This window comes from Canis lupus, chromosome 11 (genome assembly GCF_048164855.1).
Source record: "Canis lupus baileyi chromosome 11, mCanLup2.hap1, whole genome shotgun sequence".
Lineage (NCBI taxonomy): Eukaryota > Metazoa > Chordata > Mammalia > Carnivora > Canidae > Canis > Canis lupus.
The window spans coordinates 7,722,967-7,745,167 of record NC_132848.1 but is presented as its reverse complement, the minus strand read 5'-3'; the positions used below and the strand labels follow the sequence as shown (position 1 = coordinate 7,745,167).

The 22,201-nt window shown below is 38.8% G+C and overlaps 1 protein-coding gene and 1 long non-coding RNA gene across 7 annotated transcripts in view; one reads left to right on the top strand and one right to left on the bottom strand.

The window, feature by feature from the left end:
• Nucleotides 1-20,138, bottom strand: part of MON2 (MON2 homolog, regulator of endosome-to-Golgi trafficking) — a 104,444-nt gene extending 84,306 nt beyond the window's left edge. For 2 of the 3 annotated variants that reach the window (XM_072843043.1, XM_072843044.1), the window contains exons 1-2: nucleotides 19,899-20,138; nucleotides 4,440-4,503 (exon numbers count right to left, since the gene is read on the bottom strand). In XM_072843043.1, coding sequence (XP_072699144.1) covers nucleotides 4,440-4,503; nucleotides 19,899-20,009 — 175 coding nt within the window. In that variant the 5' untranslated portion in view covers nucleotides 20,010-20,138. Of the gene's footprint in view, nucleotides 1-4,439; nucleotides 4,504-19,898 lie in introns of those variants that run through there. The other variant, XM_072843045.1, reaches the window with a different exon arrangement.
• Nucleotides 20,139-20,547: 409 nt separating this feature from the next.
• LOC140642452 (uncharacterized) overlaps nucleotides 20,548-22,201 on the top strand; it is a 74,678-nt gene continuing 73,024 nt past the window's right edge. For all 4 annotated transcript variants that reach the window (XR_012038876.1, XR_012038875.1, XR_012038874.1 and 1 more), the window contains exon 1: nucleotides 20,548-20,684. This is a non-coding gene — a long non-coding RNA (uncharacterized lncRNA). The remainder of the gene's footprint in view (nucleotides 20,685-22,201) is intronic.

Genomic DNA, 22,201 nt, shown 5'->3' with positions numbered 1-22,201 from the left:
GAAATAATTTAACATATTCAGAGGAAAATGTTTAACATTTAAGAGAAATGTCAATTAAAATAAGAAGTCGTTTGCCTGTTCAAGTCCCAAAAAGATGTTTAAAAATAATTATCAGGCAAGAATATTATAAAACTATACCCACATATTGTTGGCAAAAGCACTATGGTAACAAATTCCAAGACCATGTTCGTTCACTTTAATAATTTCATTTCTTGAAATTTATCTTAAAAAAATAATTCTGAATACTGAAACATGTCAAACATAAAGGAATGGTTTAAAAAACCATAAGCACCTGCTAAAATATTATGAAGCAATTTTTTAAAATTAGAAAAGATAGCATCAAGGAAAGTATTTATAATATGATAAAAAAAATACAAAGTAAATTTTTAAAAAGTTCTTTAAAAATCCAAGGAAAAAAGAAATAAGAAAACATTACAATGTAGAGAAACTATGTGATTTCTCCGGCCCACTAAGTTAACTTGTGAGCATGGAATTAATTACAGCCCCCTCAGCCATTTAGCCTGAGTTACAGAAATAGCCTACCACAAGATCGCTACTTTACTGATGATATATTGAAATTTACTACTTCTACACTGCTGTAAGAATAGTTAACATAAAAACATTGAAATGAATGTGCCACTGCCCTGATTCAAACTCTTCCGTCAAGTAGCTCAGGAAATCACACAATGACATTACTTGAACAGTGTATCCAAAATGACTATTTTATAACTGATATAGTCAAGTGATCTGCTTTACCTTCTATTTCAACACCTTATTTGCCTGGCTAACTCCTTTTTAAGCTTTGAAACTCAGCTCAGATTCCCAGACTGGGATGGGTGCCTTCTCTATATTCCTATAATAAGCCTGTCTATACTTCCATCTTGGGATTTACCACAGTATTAAAATTCTCCATTTAGGGTCTCCTTCATTGTTATCTGGCTGATACAAACTAAGTATGACAAAATTCATCTACCTGAATCATCATAACATGTAAAATTATGGTAAAGACTGGGAAGTAGAAAAACACACTAGAGGTAGCACTAAGACTTACTTGCATTTTGGAGTGACTCACTCACTATTAGCCTACATTTAATGAGGGCTTACTATTTCCTATGTAATGTGCTAACTACTGGCAATATAAGGAAGAATAAGATACTGATCCTGACCTCAGGGAGTATGTCCTCTAGAAGAGAAAATTTCTGGCAAAGGACTTCAAAAGGCAAATGGAAGAGCAGGTAAGCTAAACAATGAACAGCAGACTCAAATGCATTTTCAAGTATACTTCCTATATTTCCATATAGATTATAAGTGAGTTACACTACTTATCTTTGTATCTCTTCTAGTGATGCTTGCATAATTATTTCCTTATTAAAAACATATTTACAGTATATTCTATAGATGTTTGTAAAGTATCACAGGCATATGTATTGATAAGACAGAAAATACTAAATAAAATCAGCAGATAAATTACCTTTTAACATCAGAAAACAACTCCAAAGTATATTTACTCATTCTACTTAAAGACTTTTTAGTAATAAGACCTTGTTGATATGAAAAAGATAATGGAAACTGTGAGAAAAGAACACAAATCATACATAATGGTCATCTATGTAGAAATTCTATATGTATATTGACAGTGGCTGAAAGCAGCCAAAGGTAGATGTAACCATTATGGTTTTGAATGGGTTAAATACACAATTTTAAGATATCACAACTTCATTGCTTTCTTCGTTTCAAATATTCAAAAAGCAGATCTCTGTTTATGTAATTTTTGTATAACACAAGCCTTCTCAGTCAACTTCAAGTATACTATAAGCTGGCTTAATAAAAACATTTTGTAATATATAGTAGTCAAGTGGAAGATTAAGGCATTTGGCCTTGTAGATGAAAAACTTGATGCTGCTATGTCTCATTTGCAGAGTTTTATCTTTAAAGAAAAAGGAAATTTTGAGATAATGATCTGTATATCTGAATCAATGCTGACATTACCTGGCATAGCATTCCCACTTATGTCAGCATTCATGACAGCAGTGAAAACAAAGAAAAATAAACATTAAAGGAGAATGCTTAAAAGAAGGGGAGATGTAAAGCAAAGATTTATTCTACAGTGTAAATAGCCTTCCCTTGGAAATTAAATCTAAGAAAACTAGAGTTTGGCTAGAATTCTATACTGAAATATCACTAGTCAGACTAGTTAATCCTACTTAAGGGTTCTGATTTTTTTAGCACCCTTTATATTTTCTGAATATATAGAGATATCTAAGAATTCAGTATTTCATTTCATTTGCAACTCCTCCACTGTTTGATATCTGTAACATTCATTACAGCACAAAAGTAGTAATCTAAAGTCTCTAGCTTTATAGAAAGTAAATACCTGTTAGGAAATTAAAATTTTTAAAAAGTTAACTACAAATTTTTCTTAGTATTAACTATACTCTAATTAGTTCAGAAACTATATATTAACAACTCTTTTCCTTAAGACTCTTTGATTTTCAAATATAAATTTTAAAATTATCAATTGCTATAAATTTTAAATTATCAATTGCTATAGATACTTGGTAAAAAAACAATGTTAGGAAATAATTTAAGTGCTAATATAGCTCCTCAAGTACATGGCTCTGGGCACTATGGATCTTAAAGCATGAACTATTTAATTGTAGGTGCATAAAGATATTTTCTAGATTGTTCTGAATAAAGCTAACTAAATTGAAATGAACAGCCCACCTAAATATTAAACTCATACTGACAAAGCAAAATTTTTCTTACTCGTTCTCAAGATTAACCAGTTACACATTTACTTTCGTAAAGAATTCAGCACCACACAGTGATCCTTGGAAGAAATCAGTCTCTTTAGAAAATCTTCCATCAGCTACAGACCCAATGAAAACTTCTACTGTTGGTGAATAACTAAGGACTTACCATGATATCAGCAATCATAGTAGCAAAAGTTAATATATTTGTAGTGATATTCTAATATGATTAGCTACCTTAAAAATATCCAGATCTTAATTTATCTTTAAACATTAATTTCCTCACAGTAGCTAATCCACCCAACATGCATCTCCCACAACCCACTCGCCCACTCTCCCAGTCCAACCATACATACCTTTGTCTTTACCCACCACTCTCACTATTCCCCTTCTCAAAATGTACACAGAGCATTATTCAACACTGTGAATAATGTTCTTAAACTGTTTGGTGTTTCAACAGATTGTTCAAAATGAAAGAAGCCAATGAGAAACAGATGCAACACAGAAGAGCTCACCCTAAAGGCAAATGTCCAGCAAAGCCTGGCAAACCTAAGTGAAATACACCTCCCACCCTTAAACTGCCCCCCCCCTCCAAAAGTCTTCATTTCATTTTGTAATACTCTTTGAAATCCCACCAATCAGGGATTTTTCTGGTATCATTTTTTAAAATATAAAGAGATTTATGAGAGCTCGAGCGATCCTTCACTATTTTGTGTAAATTAACAGGACTGCTTTTCTCCTATAACTGGCTGAGACCAATAGCACCATTAGAATGGAAATGCAGACTGAAGACCAGTGAAGTAAACAATGGTTAAGTATAAACACTTGGGAGGGAGGAGCTAGTGTGGAATCTTTGCAAAACCATGGCAGCACACTGTAGCAGTAACAACAAGGGCTCTCAACAGCCCTGGATTTAAATCTAGTTCCACCACTTATGTGACCTTAGCCAAATAACTTAATCACTCTGCATCTCAATTTTCTCTACTACAAAATAAAAGTATTTCACTACAAGGTTGTCTTTTATTAGAGTGGTACAAATGTTTCCACATGTAACAGATTCTCAGAAAATGCTACTTTCCTTTTCCATGTTCATTGTAGAGGCAAGAACAAAAAGGCACCAAAGAAAAGTAAGAAATAGACTACCAAAAAGTCTCAAAGCAGAACTCCTGAAATTCCTCCTTGAAAAGCAAATTCAATCAAAAGAATGAAAAAAATCTTTTTCCACCTCACTCCTTTCTTCACTCCCATACTGTCTTAGTCCTAGGATTCAACACTCATCAAGTACTACAAAATTTGTAATACTACACTATCACCTGTTCATATTATATTAAAGATAAAATAGATCTTGGAAGGTGGATGGAGAACCAATCTTTCATTTCATTCAATACAACAAATATTAACTGAATGCCTTTTATGGATAAGGTACATCTTAGGTGATTGACAAGTCCTTGCCTGTAGGGAGTTAGTAGTTTTAACCTTTCTGATTTCAGAGATTTTCATAACATTCAGCCTTGGCAAACCCAATTTGTGCATAAGTTACGGACTTTTACATGTTCTTTATCATTACAAACAGCATGCTAGGGTATAAAGGAGAGGCAACAGAAATCAAATGGCTGTTTTCTGTTCTTTTAAAGATTCTCCTTTTATTATTAGTGAAATTTTATTGTTGAATTTTAAGCAAAAAATTACCTGCCAAAATTTCGGTGTTTCGTGCAGCTATTGTTTTAACTTTTATTATTCCTGATTCAGCAGCCTGCAAGAATAAAAATAATTAGAACATAAAATTTACTATCAGCATGAATTATCTAGGGAAAGAAATCACACATGATTACTATTAGCTTTTTTATTTTCGAAACTTCAGATACTAAGACCTAGTAGTGCCATAAACATTAAATATAGTAAAATATGATTTGATTATTCACATGCAAAGTCAGCACTATAGCATGTTGCCTTTCTCTGCCTAGGGTACATCTAATCTCTCAGGAATTGAAATGTTCGTAAGATATAAAATAATCAAAACAAAGCCTAATTGAAAAAACTAGGTTTCTTTTCCCCTTTTCATACCTCCATCCCCATCATTTAAAAAATTGCAAAACATAAATGCAAAATCAAGTAAAACTGTTTTGGATTTGAACAGAATGAATAATTAAGCACTTTGTTATTACTTTTAGTTTACATTTTTTCAAATACATATTAGATTTTCATAAGGTACTTAAAATACTGCATTATAAGTACATTTAGCTGGCAGCATTTGTAAGTTATATAGCATTTTACACCATGCTACAGAATTGTGCTGTCCAATACAGTAGCCACTGGCTAAATGTAGCAATTAAGCACTTTATATGACTTCAGTCTGAACTGAGATGTACTCTACACACTAGAGTTTGAAGACTTAATATGAAAAAGAAATATAAACTATCCCTTAGATATTTACATTGATTAAATATTGAAACAATACTTTGAATGTATTGGGTTAAATTATATATTATTTAAAATTAAATGCCTATTTCTTTTTATTCTTAATGCATTCAAAATTATACATATGGTTTGCATTTGTGGTCCACAGTATATTTCTATTGGACAATGTTGACATATAACACTGATATATAACTTCCACCATAGAAATTCAGAACATTTTTTATTATCAAGAAACATACCTATTTTATACTTATATTGGTCTCCATACTTCCAAAAATAATATATAAATATTCATAAGTTATATGCCTAAGCTTTCCTATTAATTTGCTTGCTACTTACTCATTTATTTTGTTATCTCTTACTGCTTGCTAAGGGACAAGTGGTAGCAGGTTCTAAAGGTTTAAAATAATTATGGAAAAATACCAATGTCTTGTGGGTTCTTAGTTTGAGAACCAGTGGATTAATGCATAAAATAAATACCACTACGTATAGTACATGACCTTTGTCATTTTGTTGGTTTCCAAGCATGTGAAGCCCTTGCCTGTGTCTGGAGATTTCCCAACTTCATGAGTTTTGATGCAATATAGAGCTTATCTTCCACTGTTAAAAATCGAAAATGCCAGATACTTGCTTTCTCACATGTTCTGGCAGCCGATTCTAATCCAAAAAGACACATCTACCAGGGATTATGAATATGGAGCAGAGTCAAGAGAAAATTCTTTCTGACGACAGCAACAGTGGAGGTAACATCTACTTCCCAAGGACAGTAAACAGCAGCAGAACCAGTGGCAGCATAGAGGGGCCAGGGCTATATCTGAGGTATCCAGTCACTTGTTCAGCAGAGAACAGTAGGTTCTAGCTGTTTAGCTTCCCTTTGTTTCTATACTTTTTCTAAAGCTGGCTCTATCCAGCCTTCTACCAATTATGTGAGCCACTATATATATATATATATATACATATATATACATATATATGTATATATATATATGTATATATATTAGTAAACTTCATTTCTGCTTAAATCAGCTAGAATCAGCTTCCACTGTTCAAAACTAAGAAGCCTAATAGATACACTAGGACTTCCTTCTACTACTTTAAGAAATAGAAATGTCCCAAATAAAATGGCTACAAGCAGAAAAAGCAGAAATATAATCAAATTCTTCAGGGAAAGATTACTGATTTTCTAATTATTTGGGACAGTGCATATCAGAAACACCAGAGGCTTTAAAAAAAAATCCTGATGCCCGGGTTGCAACACATTCCAAGGAATGCCAGGGGGAGTTATAGGCATCAGTATTTTTTTCAAATCTTTAGGTGAGTCCAAAATGCAGCAAAATCTAGGAGATGATTGCAATAATGTATGCAAAAAAAGGTGGTGGATAGGCCCAAGGTGATAGTAATTGAGACAGTAAGAAGTGGTCAGATTCCAGATATACTCTGAGGACATACAAACCGTACCAAATTTACAATAAAAATTTAGATAAAGAAAAACAAAATCAACAAAAATCAATAACACTGAAAACATTATATATACTTTGTAATACTCACAACAACCCATCTCAAACTCTGTTGGGTAAATTTCTTACAGAGCCACATTGTCATCACTGAGATTACTTCTACCACCATTTTCAAGCTTTTCCCTTCTTCACTATGACTCTTTGTACCCTGTATGTGCTCAAATTCACTATTTTTTTCTGCTTCAGCATCAACAAAAATTAGTCTACTGAACCATCAAAAATACCAATGTCATCTGTACTGACTCTGAATTCTAGCCACTCTGACCTTCTTAACAGTTTCTAAAATCAGTCCTACAGCATGCTAGATACCAGATGTCAGTAAAAATTTCAAGTTTGCCAGACACTATTTTGATTCCCTGAGATAGTCTACCCATGTCTGTGTCAGAGATAAACTTAAAGAAATATAAATAAGTTATAAAAAATAAAAAATGCTTAACAATTATTTTCACACATCCACATTAAGGAAAAGGATTAAGAAGTGGGTTTTTTAAGTACAATAGTGCCAAAGTACTGTTTTAAAAGATATATAAACCAGTATTTTCATTCCTAAGCGCAAAAAACAATCACCAAAAGGACTATTTTTTGCCTTAGATATAAACAGATCTCACAGTTCCCCATTCTTTACATGCAGGTTTCTATTCTCCAACTTTGAAAATGTTAACATCTTACTTATTCTCTAGGCATTCTGTGTAGCTGGAAAGTTTCACTATCAATGTTTATTGACCACATTTGTATACCAGGGTCCTCCTAACCACCGCAGTCTTACTTCATACACAGGCCTAGCTACAACTTCAAGAGTGTTTTTTATAAATGGAAGTACTCAGACTCAGATTGCCTTTATGTATCAAGGATAGTCTTTGTGAAAAAGAGTCTTTTACTTCTTACTTTAAAAGTATCCTCTACTCTGATCAGGTATCTTGTATATCCATAAGGGAACTACTCAATTATAAACATAGTTATTTTTTTTCCTGAATTGGCTCTCATGCATAAAAGACTTTATTTTTTAAAGTTGCCACTTCTGGGGCAGCCCGGGTGGCTCAATACTGCCTGCAGCCCAGGGTGTGTTCCTGGAGTCCATCTGCCTGTGTCTCTGCCCCTCTCTCTCAGTGTGTCTCATGAATAAATAAATAAAATCTTTAAATTAATTAATTAATTAGTTAAGTTGCCACTTCTGTGGACTTGGACAGAGATAACAGGTTAAGGTGGGTAGTCTGATATCTCTATTCCTGAGTTAGGGAAAAAAAAAAAAAACACCAAAATTAAATACACTGTAGTATTTAATATTTTTTACTATTAAAATTAATTTCTCTCAAGAAATTCTTTTTTCAATATTCTTTGCTTACTCACATAGACATACTCACCAGGGACTTTGGCACAGAAAAACAGAGACGAGAGAATGTGGACTCCTCTTCCAAGACTATCCAGAATATCTTTGGCCTCATTTCTCACTCAATAAACTCTTCCCAGCCAATCTCATAATTCCATGGTTTCAATTACTTTCTAAATGCTGAAGACTCCTAAATTATATTCCTGTTTCTCACTTGTCTCTTAAACTACAGGACTTATTAAACTAAATGTTTAAAAAGCACCTTAAATTCTAGATGTTCAAAATAGGTGTCATCACGTCACGCCCTCCACAAACTTCTACTTCAGCCCCAGAAAAACTTGTTTCTCCTTCCTATAATCTCTATTTTTCTGAACAGCAGCAGTATCCATTCTGTCACTGACTTGACATCTGGGGTTTCTCCCTCACCCCACAAATATGATCCACCACAAAGACTATGTGGTGAGTATATCTTATATTCTTCTCAAACCCCACTTATGTACCTTAAACCAAACTTCTCATAATCAGCCTAAGCTAATAGATTTCTCTACTTATAATCTTGGCCTCCATTCCTCCACTGTCTCAAATTTTCAATGGTTTTCCAGTGCCAATCCCTAGTAGTGTTTCTCAAAACTGAGTAGTGTAAGAACATGCTTTAAGAAAGAAAAAAAAAAAAATCTCATAGACCTACCCAGTTACTGACAAATCTAAGTAGGTATAAATCAAATTAGGAATTCCTTATTTTTACAGCTCTTAAATCATAAAATCAACAAATTCTTAAATTATAGATGAACCCAAATTAACACTCATTTAATGTGTCAAATTATGCTTTGCTGAAATTAAACAACTGCTGACAACACAAGGATAATAGCAGATTTATGGAGCAGGCTTTCCTGATTTGGTTATTCTTATAATACCAAAAGCAGTTACAAATAATTTCTCCTATCAAGTTTTTCTGTGGCAACTATCAAAACACCTTTCCACTTTTGTGGGCTGTCTATGGTTTGTACCCGTAATACTTTTCCCGTTCATCTTATTACATGTCTGTTCTTCCATTCTAGCTATAAGCCCCATAAGGACAAGAAATACATTCGATCCATCCCTCCTTATTACTAATGCCTCCTTATTACTAATGCCTAACAGTGCCTGGCATACAGAGTTACATAAAAAAAAAAAATGTTTCTAAATAAAAACATGGTAAGTTCTAAGTAAGGGCACCTGAGTGGTTAAGTGTCTGCCTTTGGCTCAGGTCATGATCCTGGGTTCCTGGGATTGAATTCCACATTGGGCTCCCAGTAGGGAGCCTGCTTCTCCCTCTGCCTATGCCTCTGCCTCTCTTTCTCTGTCACTCATGAATAAATAAATAAAATCCTTAAAAAAAAAAATCTGACTAAAAACAAAAAACCTCTGGCTTCTAGGAAAGAAAAAAAATTTTAACACATCAAATAAAAGACTGAAATGCAGATTACATGTGGATAGCTATATATATATATATATATATACACACACACATATATACAAATATATATATATAGTATCTCTTTCCTTTTAAAAACTGTAATCTTCAACAAGTAACTAATTAGTACCTCCTAGATATTACAAATGCTTTGCATTATGGTGAACTCAGAAGGATAAACAAGATGCAAAACTGACCCTTAAAGTGCTATTAGACAAAACAAAAACAAAACAAAACACAAATTAAAAAAACAAACCTAAACTAAGTATAACAGAAGATAAAATATAAGAGTTATAAGGAAATAGGGCAGCCTGGGTGGTTCAGTGGTTTAGTGCTGCCTTCAGTCCGGGGCGTGATCCTGGAGACCCAGGATCGAGTCCCATGTTGGGCTCCATACATGGAGCCTGCTTCTCCCTCTGCCTGCGTCTCTGCCTCTCTCTCTCTCTCTCTCTCTCTCTCTCTCTGTGTCTCTCATGAATAAATAAATAAAATATTTTTTTTAAAAAAGAGTTATAAGGAAATAACTTATATATAAGTTTAAATGAAAATTAAGAAAGTTAGGGCAGCCTGGGTGGCTCAGCAGTTTAGCGCTGCCTTCAGCCCAGGGCCTGATCCTGGAGACCCAGGATCGAGTCCTACATCAGGCTCCCTGCATGGAGCCTGCTTCTCCCTCTGCCTGTGTCTCTGCCTCTCTCTCTCCCTGTGTCTCTCATGAATAAATAAATAAAATATTAAAAAAAAAAAAAAAGAAAATTAAGAGGAAAACCTCTAATAAGCTTGAAAATCCTGGGCAGAAGCTCTAACAGTTTTTGCTCTAGCAACTACTAGTTCCGGGCACACAGTAGGTACTCAAAATCTATTTTATGAATGAAGGGAATGAGAGAAGAAATTAGAAAATTATCTGGGGGCACCTGGGTGGCACAGTCAGTTGGGCATCCAACCCTTGGTTTCAGCTGAAGTCATGATCTCAGGGTAGTGCTCTCAGGGTTGTGGGATCGAACCTTCCATCAGGCTCCACACTCAGCAAAGTCGGCTTGAGATTCTCTCTCCCTCTGCCCCTTCCCTTGGCATGCTTGCTCTCTCTTGCTCTCTCTCTTTCTCTCTCAAATCTTTTTTTTAAAGAAGAAAATTATCTTTAAAGTTGATTCATTCATGCAAAAAATGGATGAGCAACATTTACAGTGGGATCAAATGAAAGGCAAGATTTTAATTTAAAAAGATAGGAATGACATATCAAATAAAGGGCTAGTAAAAAATAAAAATAAAGGGCTAGTATCCAATATCTATAAAGAACTTATTAAACTCAATAGTAAAGAAACAAACAATCCAATCATGAAATGGGCAAAAGACATGAACAGAAATTTCACCAAAGAAGACATACACATGGCCAACACGCACATGAGAAAATGCTTTGCATCACTTGCCATCAGGGAAATACAAATAAAAAAAAACACAATGAGATACCACCTCACACCAGTGAGAATGGGGAAAATTAACAAGACAGGAAACAACAAATGTTGGAGAGGATGTGGAGAAAGGGGAACCCTCTTGCACTGTTGGTGGGAATGTGAACTGGTGCAACCAGTCTGGAAAACTGTGTGGCGGTTCCTCAATGAGTTAAAATAGAGCTACCCTGCAACCCAGCAATTGCACTGCTGGGGACTTATCCCAAAGATACAGATACAGTGAAAGACCAAGACATCTGCACCCCAATGTTTATAGCAGCAATGTCCACAATAGCCTAACTGTGGAAGGAGCCTCGGTGTCCATCGAAAGATGATGGATAAAGAAGATGTGGTCTATGTATACAATGGAGTATTACTCAGCCATTAGAAACCCACCATTTGCTTCAACGTGGATGGAACTGGAGGGTATTATGCTGAGTGAAGTCAGTCAATCAGAGAAGGACAAACATTATATGGTTTCACTCATACAGGGAATATAAAAAATAGCGAAAGGGATTAAAGGGTAAAGGAGAGAAAATGAGTGGGAAAAATTAGAGAGGGAGACAAACCATGAGACTCCTAACTCTGGGAAACAAACAAGAGGTAGTAGAAGGGGAGGTGGGCGGGGGGATGGGGTGACTGGGTGACGGGCACTGAGGGGGGCATTTGACGGGATGAGCACTGGGAGTTATGCTATTTGTTGGCAAATCAAACTCCAATAAAAATATACAAAAAAATAAAAATAAAAATAAAAAGATAGGAGAAAGTGATTCTGGACCAACAAAAGGAACCTCAAACATAGAAGAGGGAAACAGTACCATATATTTGGAGCATGAATAGCAGGCAATATATCTCAACTGAAGTAGGAAGGCATGTAAAAAAAAGTTGAGGGTGATGAAGCTAGAAAAGAAGGTTAGGACAATCAAGGAGGGTCTTAAATGCTATGGTAAAGGATCCTTTAAGGACAGAGGGTTACTGAGCTGCTTAAATATATTAAGCTAGTGGTTACACGTAGAATGGTTTATCTTTAGCATCATTAATACATATTAAAGGCCAGGCATTTGAAACCTGGAACTAAAGTAATAAGCTGAGAAAACAGAAAAAAAGAAGAGGTATGTTGGAAATTACAGAGTGAGAAGGAACAGCTGGCAATGAATAAAGAGAGCTGAGGGGGAGAAGATAGCCAAATGTGACTATGGTAAGCAACAGTGATAAATGCCACCAACAAAAAAAGTGAACTAAGCGAAAGGGCAAGTTTTGAGACCAGTAAGTTCAATTACAAGAAGTCCTATGTCAAGCGTGGGAAAGATACTCTGGTAGATGTGTTCAACAGACAGCTGGAAACACAGGTCTACACTCATTAAAGACAGCAGAGTCTACACAAATTTCGGAGTCATCAGTACTGAGGTAAGGCCAGGAGCAGGGGAGTAAGTAGATGACAGTGCTAAGGAATGAACATGGAGAAGAGGCCTGAAAACAGAACTCAGGACACACATAAATACACAAAAGCAGATGGAATACTGAAAGAGTGAGGAGAAACAGGAAAGTAGAGTGCTACAAACTTCAAAATGAGAAAACTGCAATGTGGAAAGAATGATGAATAGTAAAAAATAACCAAGCAAGGAGAAGAGTGGGAACAATGATAAGAACAAGTATGTTTTAAAGGCATTTTGCAGTATGATATAATGGAGAGAAGCTGCAGATGGATGCACAGGGATTCACAACCCAGTTCTTTCACTTTCTAGCTTTACTAACTTATGCAAGTTACTGAACCAAGAAAAAAATAATAATTTCCTCATCTGTAAAATTAAGATAGCATCTTGTATTAATAGAGTCAATGGATGCAAAGTCCCTAGCCTAAAGGAAAGACAATAGTTTATCAACCCTGAGTTAACTTCATAAAGATAAAGGCAGACTCTCCTTCATTTTTGTATTTCCCACCATGCTTTACACTTAAGACACTAATAAATTCCTTTTAAATTTTAACAGTGAGAGCAAAACCCAGCGTTTTATAGATGACTGAAAATATGCTCTATTTATATACAAGGAAAAAAGGAAAATAATTCCATTTTTGAAGTACATCTTCCTTTCTGGTTTATAAGCCAGAACAATGTCTTTTACTTCTTCTGTATCACTAAAGCACAGAGCTAAGATAACCAATATGTTTTCACTGATCTTTGCTCTCATTCATTTTCTTTATAAAAGTAAAAATACAATGATCAAAAACTTAGTCAAAAATAATGTCTTGGGGTATCTGGGTGGCTCTGTCGGTTAAGCATTTGCCTTCAGCTCAGGTCATGATCTCAGGGTCCTGGGATCAAGCCCCACATCAGGCTCCCTGCTCTGCAGGGAGTCCGCTTCTCCCTCTCAATCTAAGTAAATAAAATCTTTTTAAAAAATAGTATTTTACACTTTAACAACAAACTTCATTGGTTATGATAGTTTCAGAAATGTATAAAACACTAACTAAAAGCTTTTTTTTTTTTAAGATTTTATTTATTTATTCATGAGAGACACAGAGAGAGAAGCCAAGACACAGGCAGAGGGAGAAGCAGGTTCCTTGCAGGGAGTCTAATGTGAGACTCGATCCCAGGACTCCGGGATCATGACCCAAGCCAAAGGCAGAAGCTCAATCACTGAGCCACCCATGTGCCCCTAACCAAAAACTTTTTAAAGAACTCTCACTGTAAAATGCTCTTTGAATACTGCAATATTCTAGTAAAATTTTCCTAGAAGTCCTAGTGAAACATTTCTGCTTATATTACTCTTGAAGTTAACATGTAAACTATTTATCAGAAGAAAATGAACTTAATGAGACCTTAGGAACCTAATGTAACTTTTCTGGAATAAAGTCATAGAAAGAGCAGTCAAGAGAAAAAAAAAAAAAGGAAAAGAAACAAAGGCCACAGGCTATTTGCCTAACACAGTTATCTACAACTGCATTACATAGGAAAGTAAGCCTTGACCAAAAGGATTATGAACTCCTTACCATAGTTGTCACATGTGACTAGTGTTAGCAAGTTTTTTTGAATAAATTGTGAAAATTCATTTCAGTATATAAAACATTAACTAATTCTATTATGCTTATAAGAGAAAAAACACACTATCGGTTGTGTCATGAGTAATCTGTCCAACCAACATCAACAGAAAAAAAAAAAAAAACCTACAGTACATTATAAAATACAGTATATAAAATACCAAACAGCTCCTGATTAAGAATGCATACATTATCTAGTCCTCATTCTTCACTGTCAAAAGGTTCTGAAAATGAGATCTTCTCTCTACCAGAAGAACCAACTCACTTGGTCCTCAGTCCCCAAACAGCTGGTTAAAGGAAGAATCCTGTCATGGTAAATAAATGGTATCCCATTCACCAAGCTAATACAAAAAACAAAACACTGGAAACTGAGGAATTCTACTGTAAGAACTTTTGCCAGACGCTTAGGTGGCTCAGCAGTTTAGCACCTGCCTTCAGCCCAGTGCATGATCCTGGAGTCCAGGGATCAAATCCCACATCGGGCTTCCTACAGGGAGCCTGTTTCTCCCTCTGCCTGTGTCTCTCTCTCCTGAATAAATTATTAAAAAAAAAAAAAAAGAGAGAGAGAGAACTTTTGCTTTTTAAGACAAAAATCCCTGCTATCCAACTCTTACCAAGCCCAAATACACAAAAGGAAACAAAGTACACAGCATGGAAGACTACTTGCACTCTTTTATTATTTATATCCTTACCGATTTCACTTTATTAAAAAAGAGAGAAAAAAAAATCTGTTCAAAACCCTAATTCTGACCACCTCAACTCAAATGATCTTCATTCTATTCCTCTTGTACTACCCATTCCCTGGACTTATCATCCTCTAGGGCAGCATACTTTGGCAATCCAAAATTCAACATTCTCTTACTGTCCCAATCTCTATCCTTCTAGCTCTCCCACTCCTTAACTCCACTGCACTTTAATTAAATTGATGCTGCTAGTTCCTTCTCCCTTCCATCTTCTTCCAATCAATCAAAGTTTTGTTGGATTTCCTTCTTTAGGAACGCAACATAGATCTCACGATCTATCATCATTTCAATCACTTTTCTTGCCAACAGTCTAAAGTGTCCCAAGTCAACTTCTCCTCCACTTCTCGAATGTGATCCACTGCTCCCCTCAAACTTTCTATCTTTCACCCCTTACATCACTAATTACTCCTAGCAAAATAAGCTTGTTCCCTATCTTAGCAATGGAGGCTACAACTTTCTATCTCTCCACAATGTCCCTTCCTCATTCAAATTGATCACATTCAAACTCATGTTTTTTCTTCCTCTGTCAGAAGAAAATATGTTCCTTCTCAGACTGAAAGCCAATTCATTCACTTACACCCTTGAAACTCCAGCTTTCTCAGGGTCTTTGATCTGCAAGTATTCCCTTTCTCTCCCATATCCTTAATCTTAGTTGGCCAGTTGCCTCTTTTTCTTTATTACTGCTATTTCCCAAAGTTCCTTCTTTGACTCTGATATTCTCATTCTATATACTCTTCCAGAATTGTCTACCAGTCCTTTGGTTTCTATTATCATGTATAAACCAATATTTCTAAATCTGAAATTCTAGACCTTCCCCCTTAAGAATCAAACCATCATTTTCAAACATGTATAGTCAGTTCCACTTGAATGTCACAAATAAATCTTAAACTTACTATATTCAGGACTACTCACTTTGCCCCAAAACATCACCTCCTCTTAGGTTCCTTCTCTTAGTGATCTATCCAGTTTCCCAAGCCAGAACCTGGGAGGCATCACAGAGTTCTCTCTCTACCTTTATAAAAGGTGACTATGCTCTGGTAATTTTACCTTCTAAGTCTCTTTTTATCATGCTCTCTCTTTCACACATGCCCACCACAATGCAAGCAACCTCCTGTCTTCCACTACTGCTACCATCATGCAGGCAATCATCATCCATCTTTAAAATTTGCTCTCCTTGCCTCAGTCTCAGTCCCCTCTAATTCTTCCCACCAATACTGTTATAAAAGTGTTACTACGGGATCCCTGGGTGGCGCAGCGGTTTGGCGCCTGCCTTTGGCCCAGGGCGCGATCCTGGAGACCTGGGATCGAATCCCACATCGGGCTCCCGGTGCATGGAGCCTGCTTCTCCCTCTGCCTATGTCTCTGCCTCTCTCTCTCTCTCTGTGACTATCATGAATAAATAAACAAAATCTTAAAAAAAAAAAAAAAAAGTGTTACTACGTATGAACTTGATCATATTATTCCCCCACTTAAAAAGCTTTAATGGTTCCCAATTACCTTCAACATGAAATTTGACATGGAATATAAAAATACACGATTTCCTCTGGCTGGAACAACCTCCTTCCCTTCTTCTGTTGGCTAGCTTCTATTCATCCTACTCAGCTCAACTCAAGAATTACAAATTCTCCCTGACCATACTTCCAAGCTCAGTTAGATCCCCCTCATTTGTTTCCAGAGTAATGCCTGCAAACAGAAAATGACCAAAATGTTTTATTCATTAAGTAGATAAACATAAAGCTTCAGAGATTACTGCCTCTTAGGCACTGAATTTCAATTACACAGATATGATATGATTTCTAAGGCAAAGAAAAAAAATGTTTCATACAAATATTCCCTGACAAATTAGCTAGCACACTTGTGCTAAAAAAGTTACACTGCTGAAGCATTAAGATCTGCATTTGAGGACTAAGAAAAATAAGCAGGAAAACAAGGAGAAGGAATGTATTGTTGTTATTATTGAATTACTACTTTTATTTTAAAATGACAATGAAATTATAGCCACTATTAAAACGATTTAATATGCAAAGGCTAGATTTATAAATGAAAACAATTAGGATGCAGAAAACTGTAGAAAATCCAAAGATAGGAAGTAAATATCAATAAATAAGGCACTATCCTTTACCAATATTCTTTTCTTCTGTAACCACCATGATCAAAAAAGTAGAAATTACTAGAAACTTAGGGACTAAATACAGAAAGTATCATTTCTTTCTACCTAGTTTAAAAGGTACTGGGGGGGGGGGGCGGGGAGACATCTGGGTGGCTCGGCAGTTTGGTGCCTGCCTTGGGCCCAGGGCATGATCCTGGAGACCCGGGATCGAGTCCCACATTGGGCTCGCTGCATGGAGCCTGCTTCTCCCTCTGCCTGTGTCTCTGCCTCTCTCATGAATAAATAAATAAAATCTTTAAATTAATTAATTAATTAATTAATAAAAGGTACTGGGGAAGGAAACTTCCCTTCCAAAGCAATATAGGCATTTACCACTGTATTGCACTGAGTTCTTGAGTACCCTTAGTAGTTCAGAATAAGTATTTTTCAAGTAGTAACTGTGAAGATATAAACCAGTATACAGGAAAAGCTTCTTTTACTTAGAAAAGCTTTGCCTTAAGGTCTACCAAGCACCATCCTCTCCCCATCCCCCAAATATATAAAACTAAAAATGTACCAATTCCTCAGAGAACAGAAGCCAAAATCTGGCACTGCTATTAATTCACCAGGAAAAAATTAATCAAAATATTTCTTGAAAGCCAAGTGTGCCTCCTAAAAAATCGGTCTTACTAAATTACTGCATTCTCGTTTTAAACTTGACACAGTAATGGTGGTTATTTTCCAATTCTTAAAGTGGGCTCCTAAACATATTAGAAGTGCCACCGGCACTTACATTCAACAAATTCTTACGGAGTAGGTACTGTGTAGGAAATTACGTATCACAGATAATCACACCAAGAATTATTTTTGCCACTATCTCAAACAATAGGTGCAATCACTAAGTGATTTGGCCAATGTTCAAGTAAAAAAGCTAATGAGCTTTATCAAAAGTTCTAGATTAGATGGACTGAGTTCTAGAACTTTGTGTAAGTTACCTATTTGGAATTCTGATGCATTTTCCAAAAGAAATAATTTAATAAATATGAATTAAATTATCAAGCAAATCCACAAAGGCTCTTATGTGTAATATAGAGAAATTCAAGTCTCTATATAAAGTATAAGAGCTGGGAACAGTCGGTTCTATAAATTATTGCTAAAATTACAAAGTGGATTTGAGACTTTATAAACAAGCATTTCTCTTACAATTAGAACAGCCTCTAAAGTTCTTTAAAGCTGCTTAATTCTTTAAAATTCCTTATTATAACATTTCAACATAAGGGGATATGGAGAAAATCATGAAAATCTATACCACAAGTTTTTGAGGACCTAAAATAAAACATGTTATGATAGTCTTCTTTCCAAAAGTGGCACATCAGTTCTTCACTATTGGGTAATATTTACTTATCTTATTAAAGAAATACTCGATGAAGTTTGTTGAAGACTGATGAAACCAGTACAGAAAAGTTAAGGTTCCCTGAAGCCTAAAATCCAAACTTTATTGGATAAGTTTTAATTACAAAGTCTTAATAAATTAACAAGGCAAAACATTTAAATTAGCATAAAAACGAGCAGCCCGGGGGGGGGGGCGGGGGGGGGGGGGCTCAGCGGTTTAGCGCCTGCCTTTGGCCCAGGGTGTGATCCTGGAGACCCGAAATCAAGTCCCATATCAGGCTCCCCGCATGGAGCCGGCTTCTCCCTCTGCCTGTGTCTCTGCCTCTCTCTGTGTCTCTCATGAGTAAATGGATGAAATCTTAAAAAAAAAAATCCAAAATCCCTTAGTGAACTTTTGGTGAAACATAAATTAGTAAATGAAACTGCTGGTATACCAAACTACCTTAAAGAAGAATAAAAATGAATGCTTTTACAAATACATCACTGAAATATAAGAAAGGAAAATGAGAGGCTTTTTTAAAAAGCTTCTGAGAAATAAAATGACACCTTAAGAAAAAAGGTCGAGTGATTAAATTAAAATTTCCAATTCGGAGAATTTATATATATTATTAAAGGCTATTTATTTACCTAAGATTTTTACTTATTTATTCATGAGAGACACAGGCAGAGGGAGAAGCAGGCTCCATGCAGGGAGCCCGATGCGGGGCCCAATCCCAGGTCTCCAGGATCACGCCCCGGGTCAAAGGCAGGCGCTAAACCGCTGAGCCACCCAGGCTGCCCTGGAAGCCTCTTCTATAATACGATTTTTGCTCTGACACTTTCCCATCATGATCTAATAAATCCAACCTTTGACTCTATTTACACATGAAAGAAAACTGAAGCTCGAAGAGGTTCACGTGTACTGAATCTAACTTCAAACCCCAGCTTCACGTTACAGCACCGCCGACGGCACAGCACGATCACCGTGGGCCTCCAATATTCGCCCTAAAGTCGGCCGACTGCATCATCTAATACTTCACGGTGCTGACCCGGAGTGCAAGCTGCCTAAGGGGGAAAAACCACTTCCCGGGGAGCGACACGTCCTACACGCGTCAGGAGCGCAGGGATTTTTACGACAGCGACGGGTGAATGGTTTTTAGAGGCAACAGCACCACCTAAGTCTTTCAGCTCGGGGTTGGCTAGTTTCAAGTTCGAAAAATGCCAGGAGGGGCGGCCCGGGGGGGCTCAGAGATTCAGTCCAGGGCGTGACCCCGGGTCCCGGGATCGAGTCCCGCGTCGGGCTCCCTGCATGGAGCCTGCTTCTCCCTCTGCCTGCGTCTCTGCCTCTCTCTGTCTGTGTCTATGAATAAATAAATATTAAAAAAAGGAAAGAAAAGAAAGAAAGAAAGAAAAGAAAAGAAAAGAAAAGAAAAGAAAAGAAAAGAAAAGAAAAGAAAAGAAAAAAGAAAAGAAAGAAAAGAAAAGAAAGAAAAAGGCCAGGAGAGGCCGGCTGAGTTACGGGAGCCGCCTCACTTCGCCGAGCTCGCTGCTAAGGGCGGAGCACAGGGTTCGGGAAAATCCGAGCGCCCCAGACGTCTTCCAACCGGAGCGTAAGTAAAGGCGCCGCGGAGCAGAGCAGCCAGCGCCTCGCAGACCCGGGACGCGGCGGCCGAGCGGAGACCAGCCGGGCGCCGGCATCCCGGGGCCCGCCCGCCCGCCGGCCCTCTCCCGGCGTCGCCCCGGCTCACCTCTTTGACAGGTGGGAATTTCTTCTTGCACTCCAGGGACAAGGCCCGCAAATCGCTCTGCATGTTCTCCAGCAGCTTCTTCACTGCCTCCGGGCTGCTGGTGCCGGACATGGTCCACAGAGCTACGGGCCGACCGCGGAGAGGCGCGAGCGAGCTGCAGCACCGTCAGCTCCTCGGGGCGGCCCTCCCGCAGCCCGCCTCCGGGGCCCGGCGGGGATCGGCGGGGCTCGGCGGGGCTCGGCGGGGCTCGGCAGGGCTCGGCCGGGCCTGGGCGGCGAACCCGCGGCGAACCCGCGGCGAGCCCGGGCGCCCCCCGCAGCCTCCTCGCAACGCTCGCGGCTCCTCCCCGCGGCGCCCCCCGCGGTCGCGCCGCCCCGCCCCGCTAGGCGCCGCCGAGCCCACCGGCGGCCAGGTGCCTCCCGCTGCCGCGGGGTCCGGCCGCTCGGCGCGTCGCCCACCAGCCCCGCAGAAGCTTCAGCGCCGGCTCCCCGGGCCCTCCAGACGCGCCGACGCCATTAGCAGACTCGCCCACAATCCCGCGCGCGGCCGGGACACGTCAGCCGCACTTCCGGGCACCGCGGCCACCGCCCCCGCCGCGGCCAACGGGGGGCGGTGAGCCGCAGGGGGCGTGGCCGGGGGCGTGGCCGGGGCGGCCGGGGGCGTGGCCTGCCCGCTCCGGGCCGGGGGCGCCGCTCTCCCCCGCGCTGGCTGGAGCCGCTCTTTGGCTCGTCTAAATTTGCTTTTTTTTTTTTTTTAGGTGTCAGTTCTGTGAACGGAGCCACGCACGTAAGTCTTAGCGTCTGCTTGTGTCTAGGTGCATCTCGGTGTAAACAGCTTGCTTCCTCTGGATTCGTCGCCCTGGGTCGCGCCCTCCCCGGGTCTGCAGCGCGAGGCCGGGCCTGCCTCCCGGGACTTTCTTCCCTGCTCAGCGTCTACGCTGCAGCTGCTCCGGAGCCGAACGGGGCACACGGGGGCGCTTCCCGCCGAGCACTCACCTATTTCCCCGGTCCGTAAGGTGGGAGGTAAAACTACCCTTTGTTGCAGACCCTCCGCCCAAAGTCACAGTCAGAATCCCTCCTTTCTGCCCCGCGCCTGCCTCCCACCGCAAGTCCCCAGCTAAAAGGAGCTTTAGATGCGTTGGGATTTTTTCTTTTCTTTTCTTCTTTTTTTTTTTTCCCCCCTCTGTTGTCCCTTGCTATATCTCCAGCACTTAGTGCATTGCTTGGCACGTTGCAGGCCATCAGTAAATATTTGAATGAATGAGTACCCAAAACAGCTTTTTAAGATTTTATCTATTTATTCATGAGAGACGCAGAGAGAGGCAGAGACACAGGTAGACGGAGAAGCAGGCTCCGTGCAAGGAGCCCGACGTGGGACGCGATCCCGGAACCCCGGGGTCACGCCCTGAGCTGAAGGCAGATGCTCAGTCGCTGAGCCACCCAGGCGTCCCCCCTAAAACAGTTTGATGCTCATATAAGAAACCGATGCAAAAGCCTTCATTCAGTAGCACATATACGTGAGGCAAAAGTAGACAGAAAAATGTGCTTCTCCGAAGGTCCACGTCAGTCTCTGGCCCAAGACATCCCGCAGCTACCGAGTGCAAGCAGAAGAAGGGAGAGGGAGAGCCTGAACCAGGGTACAGGTCGGAGATGAAAAATGAACCCCTGCAGTCGACTGAGCTGATGACATCTCTGCAGCATGGGGGACACTGGACTGTCGTCTGTGGGCGACAAGGTTTGGCTGTAAAACAAGGTCTTGCACCACAAGTGCTTTGTAAACGAAATATTTTTTTTTTTCCATCCGACAAGAAGGATTAAAGCCAGGATGGATGAAAGTAGCAGATAATGTATGAGTTCTCAGAACATCATTTGTGCCTATTACACAACTTTGGGAAATTTGACAGCTCCTATGGTGTAGGTTTTAGAATTAAAAGCTGTGAAATTAAGGGAAAGAAAGCTTAGATAGAATATGTGGCAGACATTCTTGAGGTCTCAGGGAGATTTTAAAAATGATACTTTTTTAGTTATTTAAATTCAATTTAGTTAGCATATACTGTATTATTAGTTTCAGGGGGAGAATTTAATGATTCATCATTTGCATATAACACTCACTGCTGGGATCCCTGGGGGGGCTCAGTGGTTTAGCTCCTGCCTTTGGCCCAGGGGCTGACCCCAGGGTGCAGAGATTAAGTCCCACTTTGGGCTCCTGCAGGGAACCTACTTCTCCCTCTGCCTGTGACACTCTCTCACTCTTTCTCTGTGTCTCTCATGAATAAATAAATAAAATCTTAAAAAACACCCAGT